Here is a 16058-nt window from a genome sequence, read left to right on the forward strand (position 1 = left end):
TGTTCAGGATTTTTTATTTTCATGAGGGATATTGGTTTGTGATTTCTTTTATTAGTGATGTCTTTGCCTGGCTTTGGTACCAGGGTTATACTTGTTTCATAAAATGATTTCTGGAGTATTCCATCATTTTCTATATTCTAGAATAGTTTGAATAGAATTGGTGTTAGCTCTTCTCTGAATGTTTGGTAGAATTCCCCAGTGAAATTTCCTGGGTCATGGTATTTTTGTTGGAATTTTAAAATAATCTGTCCAATTTCTTCTTTTGTTATGGATCTATTTAAATTTTCTAACTCAGTTTAGGTAAGCAGTGTGTTTTTGGAAGTTTGTACATTTCTTCTAGGTTTTCAAATTTGTTTGAGTACAGTTCTTCATCCTGTTATTATCCTTTTTGTTTTGGTTGATTCTATTGTAACATTGCCCGTTTCATTTTCATCTGTATTATTTGCATCTTCTCTTTTTCCCTTTCATAAGTTTGCTAGTAGTTTGCTAAGTTTGTTAATTTTTTTGAAGAATCAATTTATAGTCTTGTTTATACTGTTGTTTTCTCTTTTCTGTTTCATTGAATGCTGCTCTAATTTGCACTATTTCCTTTCTTCTGGGAGCTGCAGGCATTTTTTGCTGCTCTAATTGTTGGAATTGTTTGGTTAAGGTGTTGATTTGGTTCTTTCTTCTTTTTTGAATGGTCTATTTATTGCTATAAGCAGACCTTTGTGCACTACTTTTGCTGTATTCTAAGTCCTAGTGTAGCACTGTAGGACAAAGCACTGGACCACATGGTCCGTTTGAACCACAAGGTTCAAACTCATCACCTGCTCCTTGGAAGACCTATTATAGGGTCGCTATGAATTGGAACCAACATGACAGCACTAACAAAAAAGGTTTTGGTATGGTGTGCTCTCATTCTTGCTTGATTGTAGAATTTTTTAAATTCCACTTTTTATTTCTTTTATCATCCAGAGCTTTTTAAAACAAAGTATTATTCAGTTTCCATTTATTTGATTTTTCAAATCCCTAATGTTCCTATGGGTTGGAATCGACTAGACAGCACTTAACAACAACAACAACAACAATGTTCCTATTAATGATTTCTAATTTTTTTGTGTGAGTTGAGATGTTTTGTATTATTTCAATAATTTTAAGTTTATTGAGGCTTGCATTGTGTTATAACCTATGATCTATTCTGGAGAATGATCTGTGTGTGCATTGAACAGAAAGCGCATTGCAATTTTTGTTCAGTATAGTGTTCTGTATATGGATCTGAGGAAAGTTGAACTGGTTGATTTTATTGTTTAATTCTTGTGCATCTTTGTTGGGCTTCTTTCTAGCTATGTCCTTCATTGAAGGTGGTAAGTTAAAGTCCTTGTCACTATTGTGGATTTGTCTATTCCTCTTTGCAATTCTGCTAATTTTTGCATTATATATTTTGGGTCTCTTTCATGGTGTATGTACATATTTATTATGGTTATGTTCTTTTGTTGAATTAACTATTTAATTGTCATATAATGCCTTTCCTGGTCTTTTATACTAGTTTTTGCATTGAAATAGTTTATCTGAAATTAATAGTACCCCTTCTATTCTTTTTTTGATTGCTGTTTCCTTGACATATATTTTTTATCCTTTGATTTTAAATTTGTTTTTGTCTTTGTTTCTAAGGTGAGTCACTTTGGGCAGCATATTGGTGGCTCCTACCTTATTATCCATTATGCCAGTCACTTTTTTTTTAATTGTGCATTTAATCCATTTATATTCAGCATAATTATTGATAGATATGAATTTACTGCTGTCATTCTTTTGTGTTATTTATCCTAGTGTGGCACTGTGGGTAAATGTGCTAGACTGCAAAGTAATTTGAACCACAAGATTGGTGGTTCAAGCTCACCAGCCTCTCCTCGGAAACCCTATACAGAGTTGCTATGGGTCAAACCAACTTGATGGCACTAAACAACAGCATTGTGATGTTATCTCCTTTTCCAAATATTTTTCTATACTGAGTTCATTTTACTATTATACTTACTTTTCATTTGGTTTGTTTATGTTGATTCTGCATTTATTAAGTCCTTATGATTTTCCTTTCTTATTTTGGTTAGAAAGTTTATTAATTTTTTTTTTTTTTCTGGTTGTCCTGTAATTGATTTTTATCATCATAAGTTAGCCTTAGGAGTCCTAGTGTGGCATTGTAGGATAAGCACTAAACTGAAAAATTATCAGTTCAAACCCACTATCTGCTCCTCGGAAACCCTATATAGGGGTGCTATGAATTGGAGCCAACTTGATGGCACTTAACCACCACCATAACAATGAGTTAGTCCTGGTATTGTTGCAAAAATAGCATTGGACTTCTAACTACAAGGTCAGCAGTCCAAATTCACTAGCCGATCTTTGGGAGACAGATTAGTTTTCTACTCCAGTAAAGATATACAGGGTCGCTATGAGTCGGAATAAACTCAGTGGCAGTGAGTGAGTAATTGAGTGAGGGAAGTTTTAAAAAATCTGTTCTATCTTGATATCTTGTTTTGACTTTCTTTCCATTTGAAAGTTCAGTAATTATATAATTTTTTCCCTCTTCTTGCTTTGTGGTAGTTGTCATTTACAGATTGACATCTCTGATTCTCTATTTTCAATCTTGTAAGTCCAATTGATTTTTGAGAATTACTTTTCTACATTGGTTTCTAGATGATCTTGTCATGTGTCTTAATCTCAATTTATTGTCTGATGTTGATTGTTGGTTGTCTGTCCATAGCATTCCCTTTAGCATTTTTTCAAAGGTTGGTCTTCTTTTTACAAATTCCCTTAATTTCTGGTTATTTGGAAATGTCCTAATTTTGCCATCATATACGAGGACAGTTTGTTGAATATAAAATTCTAGTTGGAATTTTTTTCTTTCGGTGTTTTATATATATGTCATCTCATTGACTTCTTGCCTATAGGACTTCTTTCAAGAAATCACGACTTAGTCTTATTGATTCTCCTTGTCAGTACCATTTCATTTTCCTGAGCTGCTCTCAAGATTCTTTATCTTTGACTTTGGTAAGTTTAATTATGATATGCCTTGGTGAATTAATTTTGGGGTCTATCTTGCATGCTGTTCACTGAGGTTTTTGGATGGGTATATTTTCATCTTTCATAATAATGAATATATTTTCTGCTGGGAAATCTTTTGTCTCTGTATCTTTTGTTGTTGTTGTTTAGCCTCTTCCTGTTTTGTAATTCCTCTTGATAGTGTCCCACATAATTCTTTGGGTTTCATTTTTAATTATTATTTTTTCTGATTTTCTTCATTCAAACAGTAGTCAAGGAATTTGTCTTGTAAATTGCTGATACATTCTATTGATTTGATTATATAGTTTTGTCTTTCCGATGTGCTATTTCCGAAATTTTAGTGTTAATCTTTTGTATTTCTAATGCTGTTTTTACATGGTTTTGAATTGTCAACACATTTACATGGTTTTTTGTCAACACATTTTTTGTGTTTTCCTACTTTTTTTTTTTTTGTTTTTTTTCTTTTATGTTTTCTTGTTTTTGTTGTTAGATGCCATCAAGTCAGTATTGACTCATAGCAACCCTGCACACAGCAGAATGAAACACTGCCCGTCACGTGCCAACCTCATAATTGTTGCTACGTTTGAGTCCATTGCTGCTGCCACTGTGCCTTGAAAGGAACTATATATAAATCTTTTGAATTCTTCATTAGGTAGTTCTATTACCCGTTTTTCCTCAAGGAGGTTTTCCAGTTCTTTATTTTCGTCAATTACTTTTACTATTTTGTCCTGTTTCTTTGCTTGGTTTGAAGTTACTTGGTGATTATATATTGGCTTGTTTAACTCTGATTTTTTTGTTTGTTTGTTTTGATAATCTGAGTGAGTGGGGTAGACGTGATACTCAGGTTGCTGGTTTAGCAACACTGGGACACTCCTCACCTGTCTCAATGTGGTGAACTAACTAGTGGGACTGTGGATGTGAGTTTCTGCTTGCTGGTTGTGAAGAGCAGCTACTGAAGGGTGAGCAGGTGTTGCCTGTCACTGTCACTGATACAGTGGTATAGGAATTGTGATAACACTAGTCTGTTGAGTAGAACTGTAGGTGGTAGATGTGGTAGCTATGGTTGACTAATGGGGTAAACAACATATACGTTGCTTCTCTCTGAATTTGTCTTAATGTGGAGTTCGTGAAGTTGGCTTCTCACCAGTGTATGTTGCCTTTTGTGTCTCAAAATGGTCATACTGTGTCCAGATGACCTCATTTCATCTTTCTCCTCAATCACTATTTTGATTTTGTTTCTTTTTACAATTGATGTTGAATCCATTTTTCATCCTTTCATTTTTTGCTCAGAGCTCCAGAACTAGCACACTGTTTTGTTTTGTTTTTGTCTTTATTGAGGAGGGATTGAATGGAATGTATCACTAGTAACAACTAAAGCAACTAAAACCTATCATCCTTTTCTATTATCTTCTTTAAGTCCAGTTGAACTCATGTAGTTTTTAAACTTGCTTTTAACTTTGTATTTCTTGCTCCTGACTCGTACCATCTCATTTTCCTTCTATATATGTCCAATCTGTTTTTCATTTCATCTACAATTTTTTTTTTAATTTTAGATTTATAGAAAAATTATGAAGACATTCCGCTACCACTTCCTCCCCTTGCATTATTTCTCCTATTAGTAATATCTTGTATTCTTGTAGTTGGTACAATTAATGAACTAGTATTGATACACTGTTAATTGAAGTCTGTAATTTATAATGCGATACGTAATTTGTGAATTTGTACAGTTCTACAGGTTTGTGTTGTTTTTAGATGCTGTCAAGTCATAGCAACCCTATCCATTGTTGTTGTTGTTAAGTGCTGTAGAGTCGGTTCCGACCCATAGCGACCCTGTACAGGGTTTCCGAGGCTGTAAATCTTTACGGGAGCAGAACGCCTCATCTTTCTCCCATGGAGCTGCTGGTAGTTTCGAACTGTTGGCCTTAAGGTTCGCAGCCCGATTCGTAACCACTACGCTACCAGAGCTCCTTATGCATAGCAGAAAAAAATATTACCAGTCCTGCACCATCCTCAAATTTGGTATGTTTGAACTCATTTCTGCTGCCACCATTCCAGTCCATCTCCTTGAGGGTATTCCTCTTTGTCGTTGGCACCTTTACTAAGCTTGATGCCCTTCTCCAGGGACAAGTCCCTCTTGATAATATGAGCAATGAAGTTTCACCATCCATACATCTAAGGAGGATTCTGGTTGTACTTCTTTCAAAACAGATTTGTTTATTCTTCTGGAGGTCTATAGTACTTTCAATAGTCTTCACCAACACCATAATTCAAATGCATTGGATCTTCTCTAGTCTTCCTTATTCATTATTCAATTTTCACATGCATCTGAGAGAATTAGATATATCATGGCTTAGATCAGTCTCATCTTAGTACTTAAAATGACATTTTTGCTCTTTAACACTTTGGAGATCTTTTGCAACAGGTTTGCTTAATGAAGCACGTCCTTTGATTTCTTGACTGCTGCTTCCTTGAGCATTGATTATAGAGCTAAGCAAATGAATTCTTTGACAACTTCAATCTTATCTCCATTTATCAGGATATTGTTTATTGGTCCAGGTGTAAGAATTTTTGTTTTCTTTGCATTGAGGTGCAGTCCATACTTAAGTCTTTGATTTCACCAGAAAGTATAATTAATAGGTACTCTTTGATTTGTTGTTGTTCGGTGCCATTGAATCGGTACTGACTTACAGCAACCCTACACATAACAGAATGAAACACTGCCCCATCCTGGGTCAACCTCACTATCATTGCTATGCTTGAGCCCATTACTGTGCCAATCCATTCACAATCTATATTTATAAAGTAGAGGGTCAGAAAAAAAGAGAAGGACCCCCCAGAGAGATGTATTGGCCAAGTGGCAGCATCAATGGACTCAAGCATGGCAACAGTAGTGAGGTTGGCCCAGGATTGGACAATGTTTCATTCTGCTGTACATAAGGTAGCTATGAGTTGGTACCGACTCGATGGCACCTAACAACAACAACATATATCTATAGGTATACAAAAACAATATATCAATAAAATAAATGTACATTTGTTGTCTAGTAGAGGGATACAGCACACACAATAAACAAATACCTTTTATAAGATATTCAAAAGTGATGATTGTATAAGGAAAAAAGGTAAAGCAAAAATGGGAATGATCTGAGGACAAGTTGTTGTTACTAAGTGTTGTTGAGTCAGTTCTGACTCATGGTGACTCTATATAGGGTTTCTGAGGAGTGGCTGGTGGGTTTGAATCATTCACCTGGTGTTTAACAGTTCAGCACTTATCCTACAGCACCAAATGAGGACAAAGCAGTTCACATTATGATATAGGGCAGGCCTAAAACACATGGAAATATTTGAGTAAGCTTTAAAGAGGTGAGGGAAATCGCCAATGGATATATGGGAGAAAAATCACGTTAGGCAGAAGTTGTTGTCTGATCAAAGACCCCAAGCATGGCTGGCAAGCTAGGAGACTGAAAGGAGGTTTTTAAGAGTTTTCACCATGAGTCAGAACCAACTTGAAGACACTTAACAACATCAACAAAGTCAGAAAAAGACTAGTGACAGGCTAGATTATTTGGGAACTTTTAGGTCATTTTACAGGCTTGGGATTTTACTGAGATTAGAGGCTGCCACAGTATTTTGAAAACCTGGTGTGGTACTGTAGAAAAAGCAATGGATTGCTAACTGCAAGGCCTGTGATTCAAACCCACCAGCTATTCCTTAGAAGTCCTATACAGAGTCTTTATGAGTCAGAACTGAGTTGTCAGTACTTAACAACAATAACAACAACAACAACAACAACAACAACAGTATTTTGAGCTGAAGAATGACATGATCAAATTTAGACAGAAAAAGAACCACTTCGGTAAGTTTTTTGAGAACAGACCATAAGTAAGTAGAACAGATCATAAGGACAACTTCAGTTGGTGTGTTGAGAATAGACTATAAAAGTGGAACTTTTAGTAAGCAATTTCAGTAATCCAGGAGACAAGTGATCTCTTAAACCAGAGATCAGTAGAGGTAGAGTAAAGTGGTTGGATTCAGGATATATTTTGTGGATAAAGCCAATAAGATTTTCTGATAAATTGGGTTGAGAGAAGAAGGAGTTGAGGAAGAAATCAAAGATTACTTTGTTTTCATAATTCCTGTTGTAAACAACTGAAGAGCTGATAGTTTGCTATTTACTGAGATAGGGAGGTTATGGGCTGAAACGGGTTTTGGGGAAATGATCAAGTTCACTTTTAGAAAGCTGAGATTAAGATATTTATTAGACATCCAAGCAGAGCTACTAAATAGGCAATTAACTACTCAACTTTGAAATTTGGGAGAGATTCTGAGCTGAAATTATGAATCTGGAAATTATTAACATACAATAAGCACTGGACTGTGAAACACAATGACCATGGTTCAAGCCCACCAGCTGCTCCATGGGAGAACGATGAGGCATTCTGCTTCTACAAAGATAGAAAAGACTCAGAAACCCCATAAAAGTTTGCTATGACTCAGTACCATCTCCATGGCACTTAACAACTGCAACAACAGATGATATTTAAGGAGAGCTGGTGACACACTGGGTTAAATATTGGGCTGCTAACTAACTAGAAGTTCAGCAGTTTGAACCCACCAGTCACTCTGTGGGAGAAAGATGAAGCTGCCCACTTTCATAGAGATGCACAGCCCCAAAAGCCTGGAGCAGTCCTACTTTGTCCTATAGGGTTGCTACGGGTCAGAATCAACTCAATGGCAGTGGGTTTGGTTTAGATGATATTTAAATCTATGAGATAGATGAGATTATTAATAGAAGAAGGTCTAATGCAAAGAAGACCAAGGAAAAAGCCCGGAGACACACTAACATTAGAGGTTGTGAAGAAGTTGTTCCCAAAACGAAGACTGGGAGTTGAGTGAGGCATTCTAGAAAATAAAGAAATTATATCGAGGAAGATAGAATTATTGTGTCAAAATTGCCGAATTGACTTGTGGACTTAGCTATGTGGAAGTCAGTGGTGACCTTGACAAAAGGAGTTAGGTTCAGGTGGTAGAAGAAAAAGTCTGCTTGGAATGATTTTGAGGGTATATATCAAGAGATAAACAGGAGACAGAGGAGAAAGACTATTGTGAAGAGTTTTATTACAAAACGGAGGAGAGAAATGAGTAGGTAAAGTGCAGTTTTCTACAATGGTATATAAACTTTTTATCATGGCTATAACTGAAGTCCTGTGTGGCAATGTGGGATCATACACAGGACTGCAAGGTCAGTTTGAACTTCAAGGTTGGTGGTTCAGGCTCACCAGCCACTTCTCAGAAACCTATACAGATTCACTATGAGTAGGGACTGACTTGACAGCACTTAACAACAACAACAAAGCTGAAAAGAATTAAAGAATTCTGTAGAGAACAAAGATGCAATATTTTTAATAGAAGAGAATTCCAATAATGATATTTTGGAGTAGGTGAGAGGGATGCAACCATATGTACAAATTGAGAGATTGATTTTTGATAGAAACATTAATAATTCTTCTCTTATAATATGTAGGAAGTGAAAAGTGTGGTGGACTCAACATCTGTTCAGGTGGGTCATAGTGGAAGTCTGTGGAGGGCTTCTTTTTCACTGCAATTTTTTGATGAAATAGGAAACAAAATTGTTGGCTGGGAGTGAAGGTAAAAAGGAGATACTAGCGTTTCAACAGAGGAAAGAATGTATATATAGTCATTGTCCAGTGTTGTAGGATCAGCTCTGGACTGCTAACTTCAAGGTTGGCAGTTCAAACCTACCAGCTGCATCTTGGAAACCCTATACAGGGTCTTTATGAGTCAGAACTTGACAACAACCACAGAGAGGAAAGGAGCCCAGGTGGCCAGTGGCTAGAGTGCTCTGCTGCTAACCAAAAGGTCCACAGTTTGAACGCACCTCTGCAGGAGAAAGCTGTGGCAATCTGTTTCCATAAAGATTTACACTGGAAAATCTAAAAGGCAGTTCTATTCTGTCCTATGGGGTCACTGTGAGTTGGAATGGACTCTATGGCAGTGGGTTTGGATTCTGTTTTTCCCATCGCAGAGAGGAAAAGTTACATATAGAAAAATAACACAGAAGTTCTGGTAGCATAGTGGTTACGAATTGGGCTGTGAACCTCAAGGTCAGCAGTTTGAAACTACCAGCCGTTCCACAGGAGAAAGATGAGGCTTTCTGCTCCCATAAAGATTTACAGCCTCAGAAACCCTGTACAGGTTCGCTATGAGTAGGAACCAACTCCATGGCACATAACCACCACCACCATAAGGTCATACTTGAGTTGCATCACCATGCCTTTCAAATGAAACCACACCAGACTATACCAGGCACTCAAATACTTTGTAAGGAATAAATGTACAGACATTTACAGGTTTATATGGTTATCTTCTGGTAGCGTAGTGATTACGCATCGGGCTGCGAACCGCAAGGTCAGCAGTTCGAAACTACCAGCTGCTCTGCGGGAGAAAGATGAGGCTTCCTGCTCCCGTAAAGATTTACAGCCTCGGAAACCCTGTTCAGGGTCGCTATGGGTTGGAATCGACTCGATGGCACTTTAACAACAACAACAACAACAACAATAAATGGTTATCTTGGAGTCCTGGTGTGGTGCTGCGGGTTAATGCGCCAGACTGCAAAGCTGTTTGAACTGCAAGATCAGCGGTTCAAGCTCACCAGCTGCTCCTCAGGAACCCCATACAGGGTCGCTACGCATTTGAACCAACTCGACAACACTTCACAACAACAATGGTTATCTTAATGAACAAGCATATAAAATATCTCATTTTTAAAAAGTAATGTTACTAAAACCATGTGGGAGTCTTGTCTGACTTTCCCTGGCTTGACAAGGGGGAAAGATAACCAAACTCAAAATCAGCCCAAGGCCAATTCCTATGAAGTGGAAGTCAGACATGATTCCACCTTACAACCTTCCTTATCCTTTTCTGACACCAGCCATTCCTCCCACAGCACTCTCTGTTTCACATCTGGGTTCGATAATCCATTGCAATGGCCACACAGAACTCGTAACAATACTCACAATTATGGAGTTTATTAGGGAAGTAAACAGATTACAATTCAGGATCAAACGCAACTCAGGACCCAGCAGTTCTCCAGTCAGGAACGCCTCTTGTCTGCCATACAGCAGCACACCTCACTCTTGTCTTTGGCCTCTCAGCTATGTGGTCTCTTGGCATCTGCCCTGCTCTAACAAGTGTTACAAACCTCTTTCAGCGAGTCTGTGAAAGTCCAAAGGGCACATTCTTCAAACCAGTCTCTTGTCTGTAGGTACTCAGCTTTATTCAGTCTTTGGGTCTAAAGCCTGAAGCTACTCTTTCTCTCCACAACACTGCCTCTGCTGTTGCCTCTGTAGTTATTGTTCCTCTAAATATGAATCTCACACTTCACTCAAGCTCTTCCTTTGTGATGGTCCTGGGATCTTCTGTCTCTCCTTCTGAGATGAATCTTTTAAACCCAGTTGGAGGACAAAACTAACCAACCCCAGTGTTAGGTTCCTGTATACTTTATTTGCATGATCCTACCCAATCACTTGGTGGGAATTAAGATGACTTTGGATAGAAAAGTCATACCAAATAAAGTCAAGGCACCACAAATATGTATTAAAATACTGAGTTAAAGCAAGGTTCCAAACCAAAGTTTAATTACATTTAATGGCAGGTATTTATTTTTTAATCCTTTGTTTGAATCTTTTGAAGACTATGGCATATGTCTTGAGTTGTTTCTACTTTGTAGTAGATAACTGTAGGATTGTTTTATTCTAGTCTTTATGAATGTGAAGGCATGGTCAGAAATAGTAAGGAAAATACTTAATATGCAAGATGAGAAGTTTTTAATCAGAAGAGAGAAATAGAGTTTGGGATCATGGATTTATGTGAAAATTTGGAATTCACCAATTCCCTCCAAAAAGCAGAATTGTAAATGATTATATATGTGTATATGGAGTGTGGTGTGGTGCTGTAGGATAAGCACTATACTGTTAGCCACAAGGTTAATGGTTCAAACCCATCAGCTGCTCCTCAGAAGCCCTACACAGGGTCGTTATGAGTTGGAACTAAGTCAACGGGTACTTAGCAGCAACATATGTATTTAATTTAAGCTTTAAAAATCTCTTACAGATATACTTAGATCTCATATTAATTGATCAGATTTATTTATTTGCTTATCTTTCCTGGGAGATAATATTAAAAGTACTACTTTTAACTAAAGCACACAATTTTTTTAAAATGTATATATTTGTTTGATTTTAAAATGTATTAAAATTAAATTCCTTTCATTATTTTATCTATTAAATATCACACAATTAATTAACACTCATTTAAGAAGAAAATACTCTAAGAAAATGCTGAAAATGCAGGTAAACTATAGCTAACTATAAATGATTGATTCAAATTTCATTTTCATATATCCTTAGTACATTATGCTATCTAGGACAGCAAAAATGTCTTGTTTATGAGATAGAGAGGCCAATAAGTGAAGAGAAACCCTGCAATTAGTTAATGAATAATGTGTATGTTTATATCAATGGTGAAATTATACTGTTTCCTAGTAGATACCATTTTTCTTCATTGAGAGGAATACTACCAAGTTGAATGTTAATTGCTCCCACAAATGTGCTTTTGCTCTTAACAGTAAGCATTAAGACATGTCCTTGGAGCTCTGTGACTTCATTGTATACCACCTGAAAAGGGAGAGAAGAATGAAATATAAGTATTATATGCATAAATGCACCTTAATTTTGAATATAACTTTTAATAAAAATTGTTTAGTTGCCAAAATGTGAGTATTGTATCTTAGAATGAATTGGTTAACGCTGTTAGAACATTTTTTTCTGATTCTCATTCTGATAAGCTAGAGATTCTTCTAATATAATACAAAATGTAAGCTAGAGATTCTTCTAATATAATACAAAATAGTGACAAAATATTTCCCCAAGAAGGTAAGAACTTACTCTGATTCTACTAAAAATTGTCCACCCCAAATTAAACAAGATTACAAATTACTCCTTAGGAAGGAATTAAAAATACTCTTCACCTTTTAACTGCCTTTGAATTTCTTTTGCAACACTGGAACTTGAATATTATCCTTCTGTGTTTAAAGCTAATGAGGAAAGACAAACTAATTTCCATGATTTCTTGTATTATTTAAATTCATACAAAAATATTTCTGTCTACATGTGAAGAAGTTAGTCTATAGTTTCTATTATTTATTTAGAATTGCTTAATTTTAATTATGAAAATACATGCTTATTATATAAAATATGGATGTAGCAAAAACAACAACAAAAAAAGAAAAATAAAATTTCCTCCACTGGGAGATAATTACAGTTGACTCTTTCATCCTCTTTTTGTTTTCTCTATATAATCAGTTTTTAAGAATCTGCATTGTAATTATATTACAAAAATAATTTTATGTATTGCTTTTTTACTTACTAGACATGTAACTATTTTTAAAAATAGTTCTAGTACTGTTTAGCTGTGTTTTACAATATCCAGGATGTAAGCGATAGGCTTATCACCAGGCACATACAGTGGCACAGAAACTTCAAATGTGTTATTGTTGTTAAGTAATCTTAAGTTAGTTCTGATTCATGATGACCTTGTATAGGGGTTTCCAAGACTTTAATAATAATATCTTTGTAGAAACAGAAAGATGTAGTACTATAAAGAAATCAGTTTTCCATCATGAAAGTTGGGAATAGCTGTGTGTGCAAATCTAACATGGTTGGAAAACACTTTGGAACACATTTAAAAAAGGAATTTCACATGCTGCTATAAACTTACTTGATTTTTACCGTCAAGTTGTAAAGAAGAGATTTTCTGTAAATGCAAAAAAGTAGAGGAAATAATTCCAACTGGATATCTCCTGGGGGACTTCATTCGTGTCCTAAGGAGCTCTGGTGGTATAGTGGGTTGAATGTTGAGCTGCTCACTGAAAAGTTGGCACTTTAAGCCCTCTAACTACTGGTGTGGTGCTGTGGGTTAATGTGCTGAACTGCAAAGTTGGATTGAACTGCAACATTGGCAGTTCAAGCTTACCAGCTGCTCCTTGGAAACCCTATACAGGATCACTATGGGTTGGAATCGACTCGATGGCACTTAACAACAACAATCTCACTTGCATTCCAGACAGAAGATTATTTTTTGTTTGTAGTACTAATGATTACATTATTCCTTCTCATTCACTGAGTTCTCCTGGAATAATAAGGAAATTTCAAGGGCTGTCTTAAAAATCCTGCCTCTATAATTCGTGTTCTTTGACCACAACTCGACCCAATTGCTGCCTGGAAATCTTTCCAGGACTTCAGAGTTTCTCTCTACAGTTACTATTTTGATCTATCTTAACTATCTCTGGTTTTCTTCCAACTACTCTGTCCACAAAGATAAACTCATATGTTTTAGAGATAAAATTGAGAAATGGACCCTCAAAGTGTTACTACCTGTGAAGGAATAATTCTAAGCATTAGGACCTTTGAAAAAAGTCTGACTTAGGGACTTTGTGAACCATCTAAATAAGTCCTAAAGATTCAAATTTGTAAGAAAAATATCAATGATTTATATTTAGACTAATCTGTTTTCAGCTGAATTATTTTCTCATTTGCATAATGGTAATAATAATACTTACCTTTTAGCACTGTAGGCAAGAATAAGTAAGGTAATAAATATAAACCTTTCTACAAAGCCTCGTACATAGGAAGCACTAATAAATTATAGCTGAAAAAAACATCCACCAAATACCCAAAATTCAACATTTGTTTTCTCATTTTTTGTATCAGTTAGATGGAGAAAACACTTCCAGACAAAACTGAGTCTCCCAGGTATTTAGCATACTGAATGTAATGACTTTAGGACTTAATTGTCTTCCTAGTAAAAATATAAACATTTGAACTTCCAAGTTCATATTACTTCATGAATATATATATTTTTTTCTGTGCTCTATTATACCAAAAGGATTCCTGATGGTGTAGTGGGTTATGCATTGAGCTGCTAACCCAAAGGTCAGCAGTTTAAATCCACCAGTTGCTCTTCAGGAGAAAAATAAGGCTTTCTATTCCCATAAAGATTTAGTTTCAGAAATGCTATAGAGGGTCACTATGAGTATGAACTGATTCAATGGCACACAACAATTATGTATAAGTTATTTCTCTAATTATCACAGATGATACATATAAATTTTATTTTAATTACTTCATTGCATCCTTAATATTATGTTTATTTAAAGTAATATTTTCTTACTGTGCAATGACTAGAGGATAAATAAGAAAAGTACATAGATTATTATATTCTCTGAGAAGATCATAATTGAATATGAGTTCTTGTTATTGATTGATTGTGTCCTGTGAAAATATGTGCTGTAAATCATAACCATGGCTTCTGGTGTGGCATTGTGGGATTAGCACTGGATTGGGTACCATAAAGTCTATACTTCAAACCCACCAACTGCTCCTAGGAAAACATATACAGAGACAGAGCTGACTCAATGGCACTTAACAACAACAACAACAACAGACAATTAAGACAATTCTGCTTTTATATAAACAGAATAAAAAAATAACTCATTTAATTTTACTTATAATCATTTTTACCCATAGCCATAAGCCAAGTCTTCATTATCTTCTGACATGTATTGAATTTATGAGTTTGAAATCATTATACCAAATAGAGAAATATTAAAATAATGAATCTCTATCAAAAACTTATATGCTAGTCACTCACTCTGTTATTTGACACAAGGGTCTAGTAATTAATTTTAAAGTGTATTTTAATGATTGCAATGGAAGAACTATAAGATGGAAGCCAAAGTGTGTCTAGTGCTGGAGGGAAGAACTTTGAGGAGTCAGGATGATGAAAGGGGAGAGTTCAAAACAAGGGAGAATGGGAGAACTCTATAAGTGGCCAGAGGTAGGAATAATTAATGTAATAAATATGTCCTTTGAAATTAGGTATTGCTGGGTTTTAATCTAGTTTCATGACTCCAGGCAAAATGTTTGGCCTCTGCGTCTCAATCTCTTCTTTTACAAATACATTTTTTTATTATGCTATGAATATTAAATGAGATGATATAGACAACAATGTTATTGTAGTTCTTCAGTGCTGTCAAGTTGGTTTTGACTTATAGAGACCCTGTAGAGGGTTTCCTAGGAGTGGCTGGTTAGTTTGAACCACCAACCTTGTAGTTACCAATCTAGTACTTATCCTATAGCAGCACATGAACACTCCATAGGTAACAATAGTTATTGCTTATTGAATGTACCATATTCCTTGCATTGGGGCAGATAATTACTGACTATCTTGTAAGATATCTTTAGATATGTACAAACACATTGTGCTTTTGTTAGAAGACATTGTGTAGGCCCCTGACTCATGGAGACTGTATGTACAAACGGATTAAACTGTTATAATCCATAAGGTTTTCATTGGCTAGGAGTTTGGAAATAGACTACCCATTCTTCCTTCCTAGTTTATCTTAGTCTAGAAACTTCCCTGAAAGCTGTTCGGCATCACAGCAATATGCAAGACTCCACTGACAGACAGGTGGTGACTGACATACACTGCATGGGAACTGACCCTAGGTCTCCCACATGATCGGTGAGTATTCTACCATTGAACACATATGAGATATTTTTCTGTCCTTATAATTTCCCCTTATACTTTATAACAGGAGAATATCTAAAGAAGGACACAATGAACAAAATTGACTGTAAAAATATAATTTTTTATAAGATAAAAATTCTGTTTTTTCTAATGAATTATTTTTTAAAGTGATAGTTTTAAACAACATTCTAAAGGTAGTATAGAGAAAAGAGGAATGACTTGGAGCAAAATCCCAGCTGAACTTCTGAAAAGCTGCAAGGAATTTCCAAGTGCATTCCAAGGCCTGTCTCAGCTCCATTTTGAGCCTACTCATATCAGTCACTGGAAAGGATGAAGGTGAGTCAAAAATTATCTGCATTCTGGTGCAGAATTTATTTCAATCAACTTTTAGAAAAGACAAATACATATAT

At 35.7% G+C, this 16058-nt stretch overlaps 1 protein-coding gene across 1 annotated transcript in view; it reads right to left on the minus strand.

Annotated features, from left to right (window-relative positions):
- Positions 1 to 11570: 11570 nt before the first annotated feature.
- Positions 11571 to 16058, minus strand: part of PIK3C2G (phosphatidylinositol-4-phosphate 3-kinase, catalytic subunit type 2 gamma) — a 517177-nt gene continuing 512689 nt past the window's right edge. Inside the window, exon 32 of the mRNA XM_006866018.1 lies at positions 11571 to 11735. Coding sequence (XP_006866080.1) covers positions 11571 to 11735 — 165 coding nt within the window. The remainder of the gene's footprint in view (positions 11736 to 16058) is intronic.

This window comes from Chrysochloris asiatica, unplaced genomic scaffold (assembly GCF_000296735.1).
Source record: "Chrysochloris asiatica unplaced genomic scaffold, ChrAsi1.0 scaffold00086, whole genome shotgun sequence".
NCBI classification, from domain to species: Eukaryota; Metazoa; Chordata; class Mammalia; order Afrosoricida; family Chrysochloridae; genus Chrysochloris; species Chrysochloris asiatica.